Here is a 13,336-nt window from a genome sequence, read left to right on the forward strand (position 1 = left end):
GAGAAGCATTTTGTTAAAAAACGCTTCTTTGACTCATCAGCAGCTTTAAAGCTTACAACTATTCTAAGCAATCAGTCCGTTTATAATGCCAGCTATAATAGCGAGGATAATGTAAATAGTAAAGTGGAAAACTTTAATTCTAAAGTAAGAACTGCTGTTGACATAGTTGCACCTGAAAAGACAGTTAAAAAATCCTCTAGTACTGTTATTCCATGGAAGACCCAAAGAGTGTCTGATTTAAAAAGAACATGTCGTAGAGCTGAGCGTAAATGGAGGAAAACTAAACTAACTATCCATTATGAGATATTGAAGGTTAAAATAACAGAATACAATAACACAGTCCGTCTTGAGAGGCTGCTATTTCTCTAATATTATAAATAACAATGCTAGTAATCCCAGAGTCTTATTTTCAACAATTGATCGTCTGTTAAACCCAGGTAACACAAAGGAATGCCCCCAGAATACTTCCAGTGAAACCTGTGAGAACATTGCTGTATTTTTCACTCAAAAATTAATGATATTAGAGATAACATAGTATATCTCCCCAACACTGCAGAACCTCCAAAGCCCGGTACTCCATTATAAACAAATTAAATGCTTTCACCAGGATAGATGTACCTGAATTACATAGTATAATCTCTCAAATGAAACCCTCCACCTCGTCCTTGACCCAATACCAACCAGGTTTTTCAAAGAAATATCAGGCGCTAATTGACAATATTCTGGACATAGTTAATTGTCATTAGATACGGGGTCTTTCCAGACTGTCTTAAGACTGCTGTAGTTAAACCCCTGCTCAAGAAAATAATCTTGACCCCTCTGCCTTTGAAAATTTTAGACCCATTTCTAACCTGCCCTTCTTAAGTAAAATTCTAGAGAAGGCAGTCATTATGCAGTTAAATGACCACCTCAATAAACATGCTATTCTTGATACTTTTCAGTCAGGCTTCAGAACAAATCACAGCACAGAAACTGCACTTGTTAAAGTAGTAAATGACTTTGGGTAAATGCAGACAGAGGCCATTTATCTGTTCTCATCCTCTTAGATCTGAGTGCTGCATTTGACACCATTGATCATAATATTCTTAGAAATCGCCTTAGTCAATGGGTGGGCCTCTCTGGCAGTGTCTTAAATTGGTTTGAATCCTACCTGGCAGGAGAAAATTCTTTGTGAGTTGTGGTAATCAAATCTCAAAGACACATGATATCCGATATGGTGTTCCACAAGGCTCTATCCTGGGTCCGCTGTTTTCTCAATCTATATGCTTCCGTTAGGTCAGATTATCTCAGGTTACAACGTGAGCTACCACAGCTATGCTGATGACACACAGCTGTACTTATCAATAGCACCTGATGACTCCGACTCTCTCGATTCACTAACACAATGTCTTACTGGTATTTCTGAATGGATGAATAGTAATTTTCTCAAACTAAATAAAGAGAAAACTGAAATTTTAGTAATTGGCAATAATGGATTCAGTGAGGTTATCAGAAATAAACTTGATGCACTAGGATTAAAAGTTAAGACGGAAGTAAAAAATTTAGGGGTAACCGTTGACTGTAATCTGAATTTTAAATCGCATATTCATCAGACCACTAGGACAGCATTTTTCACTTAAGAAACATAGCTAAAGTTAGACCTCTTATATCATTGAAAGATGCTGAGAAATTAATTCACGCTTTTGTTTTCAGTAGACTAGATTACTGTAACGCACTCCTCTCAGGACTACCCAAAAAAGACATAAATCATTTGCAACGAGTGCAGAATGCAGCTGCTAGAATCCTAACTGGGAAAAGAAAATCCAACACATTTCTCCAGTTTTGATGTCACTACACTGGTTGCCTGTGTCATTCAGGATTGACTTTAAAATACTGCTTATGGTTTATAAAGCCTTAAATAATCTCGCTCCATCTTATATATCGGAATGCCTGACACGTTATATTCCAAATCGTAACCTTAGATCTTCAAATGAGTGTCTCCTTATAATTCCAAAAGCTAAACTTAAAAGAAGTGGTGAGGCTGCCTTCTGCTGTTATGCACCTAAAATCTGGAATAGCCTGCCAATAGGAATTCGCCAGGCAAATACAGTAGAGCACTTTAAAACACTGCTGAAAACACATTACTTTAACATGGCCTTTTATAACTTCACTTTAACTTAATACTGATACTCTGTATGTTCAATTCTTCATAATAACTATTCACAGTGGCTCCAAAATCCATACTGACCCCTACTCTCTCTTCTGTTTCTTTTTCCGGTTTCTTTGTGGTGGCGGCCTGCGCCACCACCACCTACTCAAAGCATCATGATGCACCAACATTGATGGACTGAAAGCCAGAAGTCTACGTGACCATCATCATCAGGTCCTTCCATGAAAACCCTAAATACAAAGAGGACTGTTTGACTAATGTTAGGTAGATTGCCCAGAGGGGACTGGGCGGTCTCTGGTCTGGAACCCTACAGATTTTATTTTTTCTCCAGCCTTTGGAGTTTTTTGTTTTTCTGTCCACCCTGGCCATCGGACCTTACTCTTATTCTATGTTAATTAATGTTGACTTATGTTTATCTTTTATTGTGTCTTCTATTTTTCTATTCATTTTGTAAAGCACTTTGAGCTACATTTTTTTGTATGAATATGTGCTATATAAATAAATGTTGATTGATTGATTGATTGATAAACCACACAAAGCACAGACCAACACTGGGAGTTAATTGAGAAAGAAAACAAGAGTGACACCCTGGGCTTAGCTAAATGGACATCCATCTTTTGCAATTGAAAAGCTCTTGCAAACATATATGGGTACAGCTATAGTTTATTGTAGAAATCCTAAGCTAAAATAATGAGTATAAAATGAAAATCAGTGTAAAAAGTTTAGGAATACATTAAAATAGATTAACATGAAAAAGTTTGTACCTCTTGTTTCAATATTCTTATTTGATACTAAATGTAGAATATGGTGAGATTAATACTTAGATAATTACTTTTAGAAGGAAAGTATGTGTTACTTACTGCTGTGGTTGCCGTTCTATCAGCTCCAGTTGCCAGTAGAACTTGAATACATTCATCATTTCCACTGGCACAGGCCTGATACAGAGGAGTTTCTCCTCCTATAGCAGGAAAGTTCACATTGGCTTCATAGCGAAGTAACAAATCAGTGCACCTAAAGAAACAAAAGAGAAAAAAGGGACCCAAATCACTCAAAACACACAGATTGTTTCACAGCTGAAAACCAAATACTTGCCAGGTGAGGAAATGTTTACATTCTTAAAGCATTTACTAAGTAATTTTCTTTGGCATTTCCCAATTTAACAAAATTTCTTTTAAATTAAATTAAATCAAATTGGGTGGTCAGTAACTGAGAAGCAAGTCTTGCTGGTTGAACTGACAGCTCTGACAGTTACCTTGAAAAACGAAAGCCTACAAAAGGAAGAAACTGTAGTATGCCAAGCTAGCAGTTGGGAGTTAAAGGTTGAAGAATAACAGCCTATCCACTGGAAGTTGGCTGTCATGGCTAACTGGCTTTGTCAACAAAATGCTTGCTGAAGGGCACTTGGATGACCTCGTATCAGCTAAAAAAAGTGGTAAAAGATCATGTGGAGGTGGCAGAAAAATGAAGTTTCTGGCTGTGGCTACAAGGGAAAGATAAAGGCTGAGGGATTAGGCATACCAACTAGTGAGCCAAGGAAGTTCTTTAGGATAAACTAATTCAGCAGTAAGGAGTTGCAGGGAGATGTCACTGATCACTGCATTACCATCCAGAGGTGTTCTGGGATTAAAAGAGGAACACCTGTAAATGTTGCTACCCGGCTGATGACCTTGCAGTTGGTATTTTGTGACAGACAACAATGCTTTGCAGGTTCCAACAGCTACCTGTTTAATAATCTATATATTTTATATATATATTGTGGTGGACGGCCGTCACCCTTAGTTGGAATTACTTTGGAGTGAAAGGACCAGGGGAGACAGCGTGCACAGGGCACTAACTCCTGCGGATTGCTAAATGGCAGCCCTCCTGGGTTGTAGCAGTGCCTCGTATTCCCACAGCACACAATAGTGCATGGGGTTTTGCGACTCAACCATGTTGGGCTCCTTTTTGCCACCAGGGTCAGCTGCTGGGATTACGGAGCCCTATTTTGTCAGGCTTCCACCTTACCAGGAAGTGCTTCCGGACCATGCTACTGGGCCAGAAGAAGTACTCCTGGGTGCAGCCCACTGTCTTCATTCAGGTTGGCAGAGTCAGGAGATGGAGGACAACACTTGCTGGAGGAGGAGAGGAGCCAGACTGAAAGGGAGAGAGAGAGGACAAAAACAGTAGGAGAAAAAAGATAAAGTGATGTGGGCTTTAGTAATGTGCTTGTTTGTACTGTGCTTTGAGGTGAGAAACAACAGGGAACCATTTCCCACAAGAGAATAAATCCTGTGTGTTGTGCTGATCTTGTGTCTGTGTCTGTCTGTGTAGCATCTGGGGAGCTGGCGCACCTCCTGCTGGATACACCAGCAGACAATGCAAAGGAAAAAAGGTGTGCTGTGGCCAGCCAGTTACACATAACACATCCGACTGTCCACATTTCTAAAAAAATAACAGAAGGCTTTAAGATTGCTATAGAATGACAACAAAATTGTTATTACACCAGCTGACAAAGGAGGTGCGACAGTTGTAGTGGACACCACACCAGGAAGTGCTGCTGGAAGAGTGTCATCAGGCACCTGGAGCACATCTAGGTGGGAATAAAAGGGGGCACCATCATACAGTCAGGGAGCTAGAGTCGGGAGTGGGAGCAGGATGAAAGGCAGCCCACAGACAGAGAGAGAAAGGCCCGTGTTGGGAGTGATTGGTGCTGGGAGCACTGTGTGCTGTGCGGGACTGTGTTTCAGCAATAAAGGTGTGTTTCTTATAAAGAAGTGGTGTCTGTCTGGTGGTGTTCGGACCCGGGTCTCACAATATATATTCCTTCCACCTCCACTCCTCCTGGCAAGCTTTGTCCTCCACCTTCCAACTTTGGCTCCCAGAGTAGTGGTACCTGACTCCTCTTATAGGGGACACAGAAGTGCTTGAGGTATGTGGTGATCTTCTTCAGCCAGTGCTTCCAGGTATGGTGGAAGTATTGCATCAAAGGGCTCAGCCTTCCTGCTGCAACCCCTGGCTGCGCCCACAGAACCCAACAGGGCTGCTCCAAACTCCTACTCCCATAAAATATACACACACAATATATAACTGTATATATAAAAAACCCGGGGTTTTTATTATAGAATAATGATAGTTACTGAATAGACAGAATATGATTGCCTGTTCAGTAACTTTATGATTGAGATTTCTTAAATTTAAATTACTGTGACAAAATAACAATTGTAAGTGGGACATGACTCTGCTTGTACTGTGTTCTCTCATTAAAACTTCAGGATAGAAGTGGATGTGACTAAATGGCCATTACACACATGCCAGGATTTTGTACTTATTATGGTTTATGAAATGTGATGTTGGGTGTCCCTTGTCAAACTTTACATTTATATTAAGTGTGACAAACATGATGCCCGCAAGTATTGTTATATTTATCCAGACTGACTATGTAGCCAATAATGCAGTAATACGGAGTTTAATAAATAATGGTGTATCTTAAAATTGGCATGCATTCGAATATCTTGTGAAGGACCACTGGCAAAACAAATCAGCATGTCAAACAAATTTACCTTCTGTGTAACCTAATGCTACACTAAACTTCTAGTCTGTTTCAAAATCATTTTGAAGGCTTTTATGTCAAAAGGGTTGCCAGAATACATTTCTTTTACATGCATATGCGATGATAGTGCCCTTCTTCTTATCTTGTACTCCTTTTCTTAACATATCAACTGTATAAATCCCTTTGTAACAAGTGTCAATTACAAAACACATTATATAAAGCAAACATTAACTTGATCAGCACTTTGGTTAGAAACAGGAGAAACCTTTTTGATTTCTCAGTGATCCTAGGATAGTTTGCAGTATAATTTTGAGTTCCTCTTAATATAACACTTGTTGAGGTGTCATTATATAAAAGAACCCCATACAGAGTTGTGGTTAATTTCAAGTTGGTTTATATTATAATTCATAAATTAATGATTTAGAATGTGGTTATTCTGTGAAACAACAGCTTTGGGTTCAAGTCTCAGCCTGGGCATTGTACATGTGGTATTTTACACATGTACATTTTCACATTTCCCTAATGCACAGATTTTCTCAGAGTATTCATGTTTCCTCCCACATATCACATACTGTATGTGCACATTAGAATGATTGGTGACTGACTTTTAGTCTATTATGAAATATTTTGGGTGTAGGCATTGGTGTTACCTGTGATGATTGACATCATGTCCAGATATGTTTAATGTTGTGAGTTTAAATTTGGGGGAAAGAAAATCAACAAGAAAATGTAGGATAAACTGATAATGAAAAGGAGCTATTAAGAAAAAAAAGTGGATCTCTGATTTTATGCTTCAGTATACGTATCCATTTCTTGAGTCATAATATCACACTAAGCACAGACAGTTTCCTGACTTAGAAAACCATAACTGACTGCACTATTACACAGATCCTCACAGTGTCTAGCCTTTGTGCAAAATGACAACATTACAGAGCAATGTTGTTTTACAAATGTAAATTAGAAGTTCACCAACCTGAAATGTCCATTTGCAGCAGCAATATGTAAAGGTGTGAATCCATTTTTATTTGAAATGTTAACACATGCCCCTGTTGTCAGCAACAGCTTAACACAGTCTGTGAAAAATTAAAATAGTTCAAAAGGTCAAAATTGTAAAGTTTAAAAGATAAACATTATTGCAGAATAATAGATTTACAGACTTTTTCCATTGTTCTAAAATCACTATAGAAAGACTGTACACCAGACAGGATTAATAAAATGTAGAAATGCTACAAAGAGCAGTAGTTCAACATAACACCTACTCCTTGGACTTAATTTAGACCGGGTATCTTAAAACGGCAGTTCATTTGCAACAATGGAAACTTGCCATTAGTTTTTGAATGGACTCCAGCATGACCTTCAACTGGACATAAAAGATGGATGGAGGAAGAATACTCTGCATTTGAATAAACAATAAAATATATAATTGTAAAATTGTTGGATATTTCCCATTACTTGATGAAAGCTGCCATGTTTGAAATTTAATTTTGTAAAATGCCAGTAACAATTAAGGATATACTCATCTATTTAAACCCATCATTGAGGTTAACTTTTTTTGCTGCTCTATATAATGTTACTTTTAATGTGATTTAAACAAAAGTAGTACCCCATTACTTTTATTTTCTAGATTCATACAAAATTTAAATATATTTTTCTTTTAAGCATTTTCAGATCACATTTAGATGTATTTTGTTTTATTTTTAATGCTTACATTAAATTTTGCTGCATTAATTTATGCTAAAGAATGTATCCAAGTATATTCATTTATAATAGTTCAATTATATTAGCAACAGATAAATGTAACAGACCCTAAGAAAACTCCCTGAGCTCTGCTTCCTTTTCTTAATGCCATCCCACTGTGTCTGTGAGACCTCTCTGAGCTGCTCCTCTGTAGCATTCAGCAGGAGTGACCATACATCTGGAGTGTCACTGCTCTGCTCAGGGAACTGTCCCCATCTGCAATGCATCTTCTTAACAGCACCAGCCCGCCTTGATCCTGCTGTTCCCCTTTCCTTTCCTATCCTTTGATTTTACCTTTCTTCTTCTTGCTCTTCCTCTTTCATTCATCCTCCTTTTGGATCTCAAATCTTCCTTCATTCACTGTCCCAAACTCTTTTACACTATTGTGGTTATAGATGCTTTATTTATAACCCCCAGAGAACTAATGGGAAAACTGATTGAACAAATTGCATTTGCACATGAATGCGTGATCAGCCAATTTCCTCATCTATACCCTCAGACCGCTCGGCTTTATTACTGTATGCACTTACATCCAAACTAAAAGCTGACACACTGCCTTGGACTCCTTACTCACTTCATCATAAGCCCAACCCTAATCTTCAACACAAAGAAAATGCAAATAGGTTGACACTACAACAGAAGTGTTTGTTAGAAAGAAACTAAGAATTTCCATTGAGTAATTAACATTATTCATGAACAAAAACACCAGAACAGAAAATAAAACTTTGCAAGATGTAACTGAACATAAACACTTATAATTAGGATTTAACAAGTAATTGACCAGCTCAAAAGATGGTGGCTTAGCTATGGGGAAAAGCAACCTTTAAAATGTGACCCTAAATAACTGACTATTAAGCAAACTAAAACAAATAAAGAGATCAATCATGCTTTAGAAATGCCTATCAAAAGGAAATTGCAGATCCTGTTCTATGTTTCATCTTGTATGGCAAGTTAAATCTGTGAGCATGTCTATTAAAATAAGAGCTCTTGTGGCAGCTTGCATAAATGCAGTGCTGTGCTGTTGCCTATAGCTATTTCTTATGATCTGAGGTAGTCAGGTTTTGCCTGGTATATTTTGTTTTTGACCCAATAGTAGTACACATATTGTAAATTACATCAATTTTTAGAAAGGCAACCCAAAAACTGCATTTTTAAATTAGCGAAGTATCTAAAATAAAAAAAATAAAAAAAACACAAATACATCAACCTTTCATTTGCTAACAGAAAATCATGAAGTAAATGAATATATATATTTACTTATGAAACATTTTCATGGCTTGTGAGTCATAATGAGTATTATTATACATCTACTATGGTCATTAGAGAAAGGTGGACAACAATAATTATGGGCGAGGTGTTCTTTATATTTCATGATCTCATGGTGCTAATCATGAGAGCATTTATTTGTCTTCTGGACCAAAAATGGATTTAATTATGCATAACAAAGAAAACTGTTAGTCAGCTACAGAACTTTAAAAACAAATTATCTTTTATTTTTAGACTGCTAGTACTGGTGCTTTTTTCTTTACTATATTCTCACATTTACAAACTAAAAAACTATACAACTATTTTAATATCTGCTGCAAATGGGAAAGCCAACTTATGTGAGACCGCAGAAAATAAATGAAGCATTCATAAACCTGCAACAGTTTTCAGTTGTCTGTTATGCACAGTCTGAAAATTACAAAATAAAAGACAATTAAAGACTCCACAGACCCAGATACACTGCAGAATTTGCTTCTTTAGAAGACTTCTTTTCACACTAGAATTACCAGAGCCTACAAAAAACTCATAGATTCGTCCCACCTTAAATCGCTTTGTACCTCTCCGTCAGCGTCTTTTGTCTTGTAAATGTGTTGATAAGCAGCAAACAGCAAGCAGCCTGCTATCACATCCCCCCACCCCGCACAGTTTTCTCAGCTCAAGTCTGTTTACCTGCGTGTCAGTTGCTTAGAGTTGTATAGAGTGAGAAGCCAAGCAAAATGACACCTTTTATAAATACTGTATTGTTATATGGAACACTTGCATTTCATGTGTGTTCCGTGTCTACAACGATCTATATAAACACATCGTTAAAACAAAAACGTTTATTATGTTTTAGTAATAATTGACAAAATGTAAACATGAATTATATAATATGTGAAGCCTAAATTCCCAATATCAAAGAAACACTTTCACAAAAGGTACAAATATAACAGAACAAGTGCACTTCTATTCAAGAATATAACTGCAGAAAAAGAACCCGAGTTAGGGTGCAACATTGACACACATTTGCTACGACTGCTTCGGTGGCGCAACAGTATCAACTGTTGACTGGTAATTAAAACTTCACATGTTCTAGTCCGTTTTAAGAAGTGAGCTGCTCTTATTCTCACTATTTTAGAATAACAACATACATTTGATTCCAGTCTGTAGCAGCCGGTGAAAATTTATGATACTTGTAAAGGTTAGCTTTGTTTTTTTTTATTCAGTTTTATTCTCTCAGTCACGTTCATGAAACCCCCCCCGCATTTGACACTCCTGTTTTCACATAGACGCGCTATAACAGAGGTGATCTCAGATGATGATGACGGTTCTACATCGGAGCAAGAATGCATGTTGCACTTTTGCCATTGCTGTACTTTGTATATGTACATGGGAAGCTCTGCACTCTACTTGTGACTTTACGCTGTAGGAAGTAAGTAAATAAATAAAGGTAAATAGGTAAGTAACATTCGATCTGGCTCTTACATATAAAGTACAGCGACGGCAGCTTCCACCTGCAGCTATAGACTCTTCAGTACGCAAGCGACTCTCCACACTAGTGTTTAGATCTGGACGGTGTATGTGCCCCAAAAAAAAGTCTAACTGCATTCTTGTACCATTGCTTGCGTACTAAAGTGTCAGCAGGCACTTTTCGTGGCATTACATGTATTTTTTGAGCATGCCCGTGTTGATCAAACACAGGAAGCTCTGCAGTCTACCTGTGACTTTACGCTGTAGGAAGTAAGTAAATAACTCAAGGTAAATAACATTTGATCTGGCTTTTATGTAAGTAACATATAAATGTTAATGTTTTGGGCACATGCACTGTCCAGATCTAAACACTAGCGTGGAGAGTCACTCGCGTACTGAAGAGTCTACAGCTGAAGGTGGAAGCTGTTGTCACTGTACTTTTTATGTACGAGCCAGATCGAATGATATTTACCTATTTACCTTTATTTATTTACTTACTTCCTACAGTGTAAAGTCACAAATAGAGTGCAGAGATTCCCATGTACATACAGTATACAAAGTAAAGCGATGGCAAAAGTCCGACGTGCATTCTTGCTCCGATGTAGAACCATCGTCATCTGAGTTCACCTCTGTTATAGCGTGTCTTTATGTGAAAACAGCAGTGTCAAATGCCGGGGGTTGGGTGGGATCATGAACACGACTGAGAGAATAAAATTGAAAAAAAAAAACAAAGCTAACCTTTACAAGTATCACAAATTTACACCGGCTGTTACAGACTGGAATCAAATGTATGTTTTTATTCTAAAATAGGAACAATAAGAGCAGCTCACTTCTCAAAACGGACTTGTCCGGGGTCAAACCTGTGAAGTTTTGATTACCAGTCAACATTTGATACCATTGTGCCACCAAAGTGGTCTCAGCAAATGCGTGTTAATGTGGCACCCTAACGCGGGTTCTTTTTCTGCAGTTATATTCTTGAATAGAAGTACATTTGTTCTGTTATATTTGTACCTTTTGTGAAAGTGTTTATTTTATATTTGGACTTCAGGCTTCACACATTACACTTCATGTCTACATTTTGTCAATTATTACTAAAACATCAAAAACTTTTCGTTTTAATGATGTGTTTACATAGATCGTTGTAGACACAGAACACACATGAAATGCATGTGTTCCAAATAATGATATAGTATTTATAAAAGGTGTCACTTTGCTTGACTTCTCACTCTATACAACTCTAAGCAACTGACACGCAGGTAAACAGACTTGAGCTGAGAAAACTGTGCGGCGGTGAGGGGATGTTATAGCAGACTGCTTGCTGCTTATCGACACATTTACAGGCCAAAACACGCTGACGGAGAGGTGAGAAGCGATTTAAGGTGGGACGGATCTACGAGTTTTTAAGTAGGCTCGGGTAATTCTAGTGTCAAGTTATATTTTAAAATACCAGTTTCTAACAATTCACAATAGAACAAGGAAACTGGAAATTTGTGTGTGGAGACCAACAGAAAATAAAGATGCTCAATTATAGTTTGTAAGTTGCTCTATGTGACTGCATATTTTGGAATCCACCTAAGCAGCCTTTCACACCTCAAAAGATATCATGGGAGTAAAGATAACAAAAAATGGTACCTGTTTTAAGAAAAATAAATTTAAGGAGTCTATACACCTAGGGAGCAACAAAGTCAAATAAGCAGGAAATGCTATCTCTCTGCATCTGCCTCAAAAGATGTTGAACCTACTATATGTCTTGCCGATATAGTGGATTACCTGCTCAGCACAAAGTACTTTACCATGTATGTCACCTTGTTATTTTTTTTTAATTCTTTCTCTTTGACGGTCCTTGCCTCTCTTTCTTTTGTCAGTTGCCCCTTCATCTCTCTTCCTAACTACAGAGTCAAATGTGCTCTGGTCAGGAGGTGGCTTTAAACTCCATTTCAAAGTCACTTTTGACCAAGTTCAGGAATTGCCTCCAATGTTAGTCCTACTAATCTCTCCGAGTACTACAGAGTATTTCTTTGCTTCCAACAATATTTGCCATACATGCCATTCCTGTACTGTGTGCTCCCTAGCAGAGATGTCACCACCTCTGAAATTATGTCTCTGGCTGCACATGGTCCAAGTGCTAAATTTCTTATAGTTTTTTTAGACCCATTTGTATGTCTATCCGCTTTTCATGATAGAACTACCTAACGGATTTAGATCTTTTTTTTCTATAATTTGCTTGAACATTTACTTGATTTTGCAACTTTCTCATCTCGCTACGTATCATAGTTTGTTTGCGGTACCGATTTATTTGTGAGAATCTGAGAGAGACTCATCAGAGAGTCTGCCTCGGGACGTAACCTTAAGTCCGCTTAATTAGTGAATGAGAGAACTACTTAACGGATTTAGATCTTTTTTTCTCTATAATTTGCTTGAACATTCCGTTGCGACTTCTCTCATTGTGCTAAGAATCATAGTTTGCTTGCAGGAGCAATATATTCGCGCTAATCTGAGACAGAGACTGCGGGCCGAGTGGAGGGGGAAGAGTGATGTCAGGAGAAGAAAGCTGTGCAGGGCCCTCCTCACTGTCCTGTTTCACTAACATACGGGTGAAGCCACAGGGGTAGCTAGTTATAATATATAGTACATATATTTTTATATATTTAAATATATTTTTATTTTTCGCTACTTAAATGTGCATAAAAAATTAAGGAGTTGGTTAGTTATGATTAATAAATGGCAAGGTATGTTTCAGCATACACACAACACTGTACTCAGCACAAGAAGCACAGAGATACTCAAGTTGTATAGGTTGGGAGCATACACTGATTACAGCTTGTTGCTGTACCCACCACATGGTGAACCACAAGAATTGAGATCCAACTGCAGCCGTGCAACGGGTGACACCTCAGCACCACCCTGAACAGTGTGTGCTTTTTTACAATGGCTGGAGTGCCAATCCTGCCACCCAATCCCCAGGATTTCCCTGTAAATTGGAGGACCTGCTCGCAGGGCTGGGTGCAGATTAACGTCATGAGAGCTAAAATTTAGGCTGTTATAAACACAGCACTGTTAGTACCATTAGTACTAGAATTGTCACATGTACAGTGCACAACCATGCAACAAAACTCTTTGGTACCATCATAAAGCACTTTAAGTTATTTTTAAAATTTTTATTTTATTAGGACTAAGCTTGCATTGCCGGATCATTTGGAATGTCA

At 37.9% G+C, this 13,336-nt stretch overlaps 1 protein-coding gene across 1 annotated transcript in view; it reads right to left on the minus strand.

The window, feature by feature from the left end:
* cttnbp2 (cortactin binding protein 2) overlaps positions 1-13,336 on the minus strand; it is a 247,184-nt gene that overhangs the window by 55,027 nt on the left and 178,821 nt on the right. The window contains exons 6-7 of the mRNA XM_039761402.1: positions 6,652-6,751; positions 3,010-3,160 (exon numbers count right to left, since the gene is read on the minus strand). Of these exons, the coding sequence (XP_039617336.1) occupies positions 3,010-3,160; positions 6,652-6,751 (251 nt within the window). The remainder of the gene's footprint in view (positions 1-3,009; positions 3,161-6,651; positions 6,752-13,336) is intronic.

Source organism: Polypterus senegalus, chromosome 8 (assembly GCF_016835505.1).
Source record: "Polypterus senegalus isolate Bchr_013 chromosome 8, ASM1683550v1, whole genome shotgun sequence".
NCBI lineage: Eukaryota > Metazoa > Chordata > Cladistia > Polypteriformes > Polypteridae > Polypterus > Polypterus senegalus.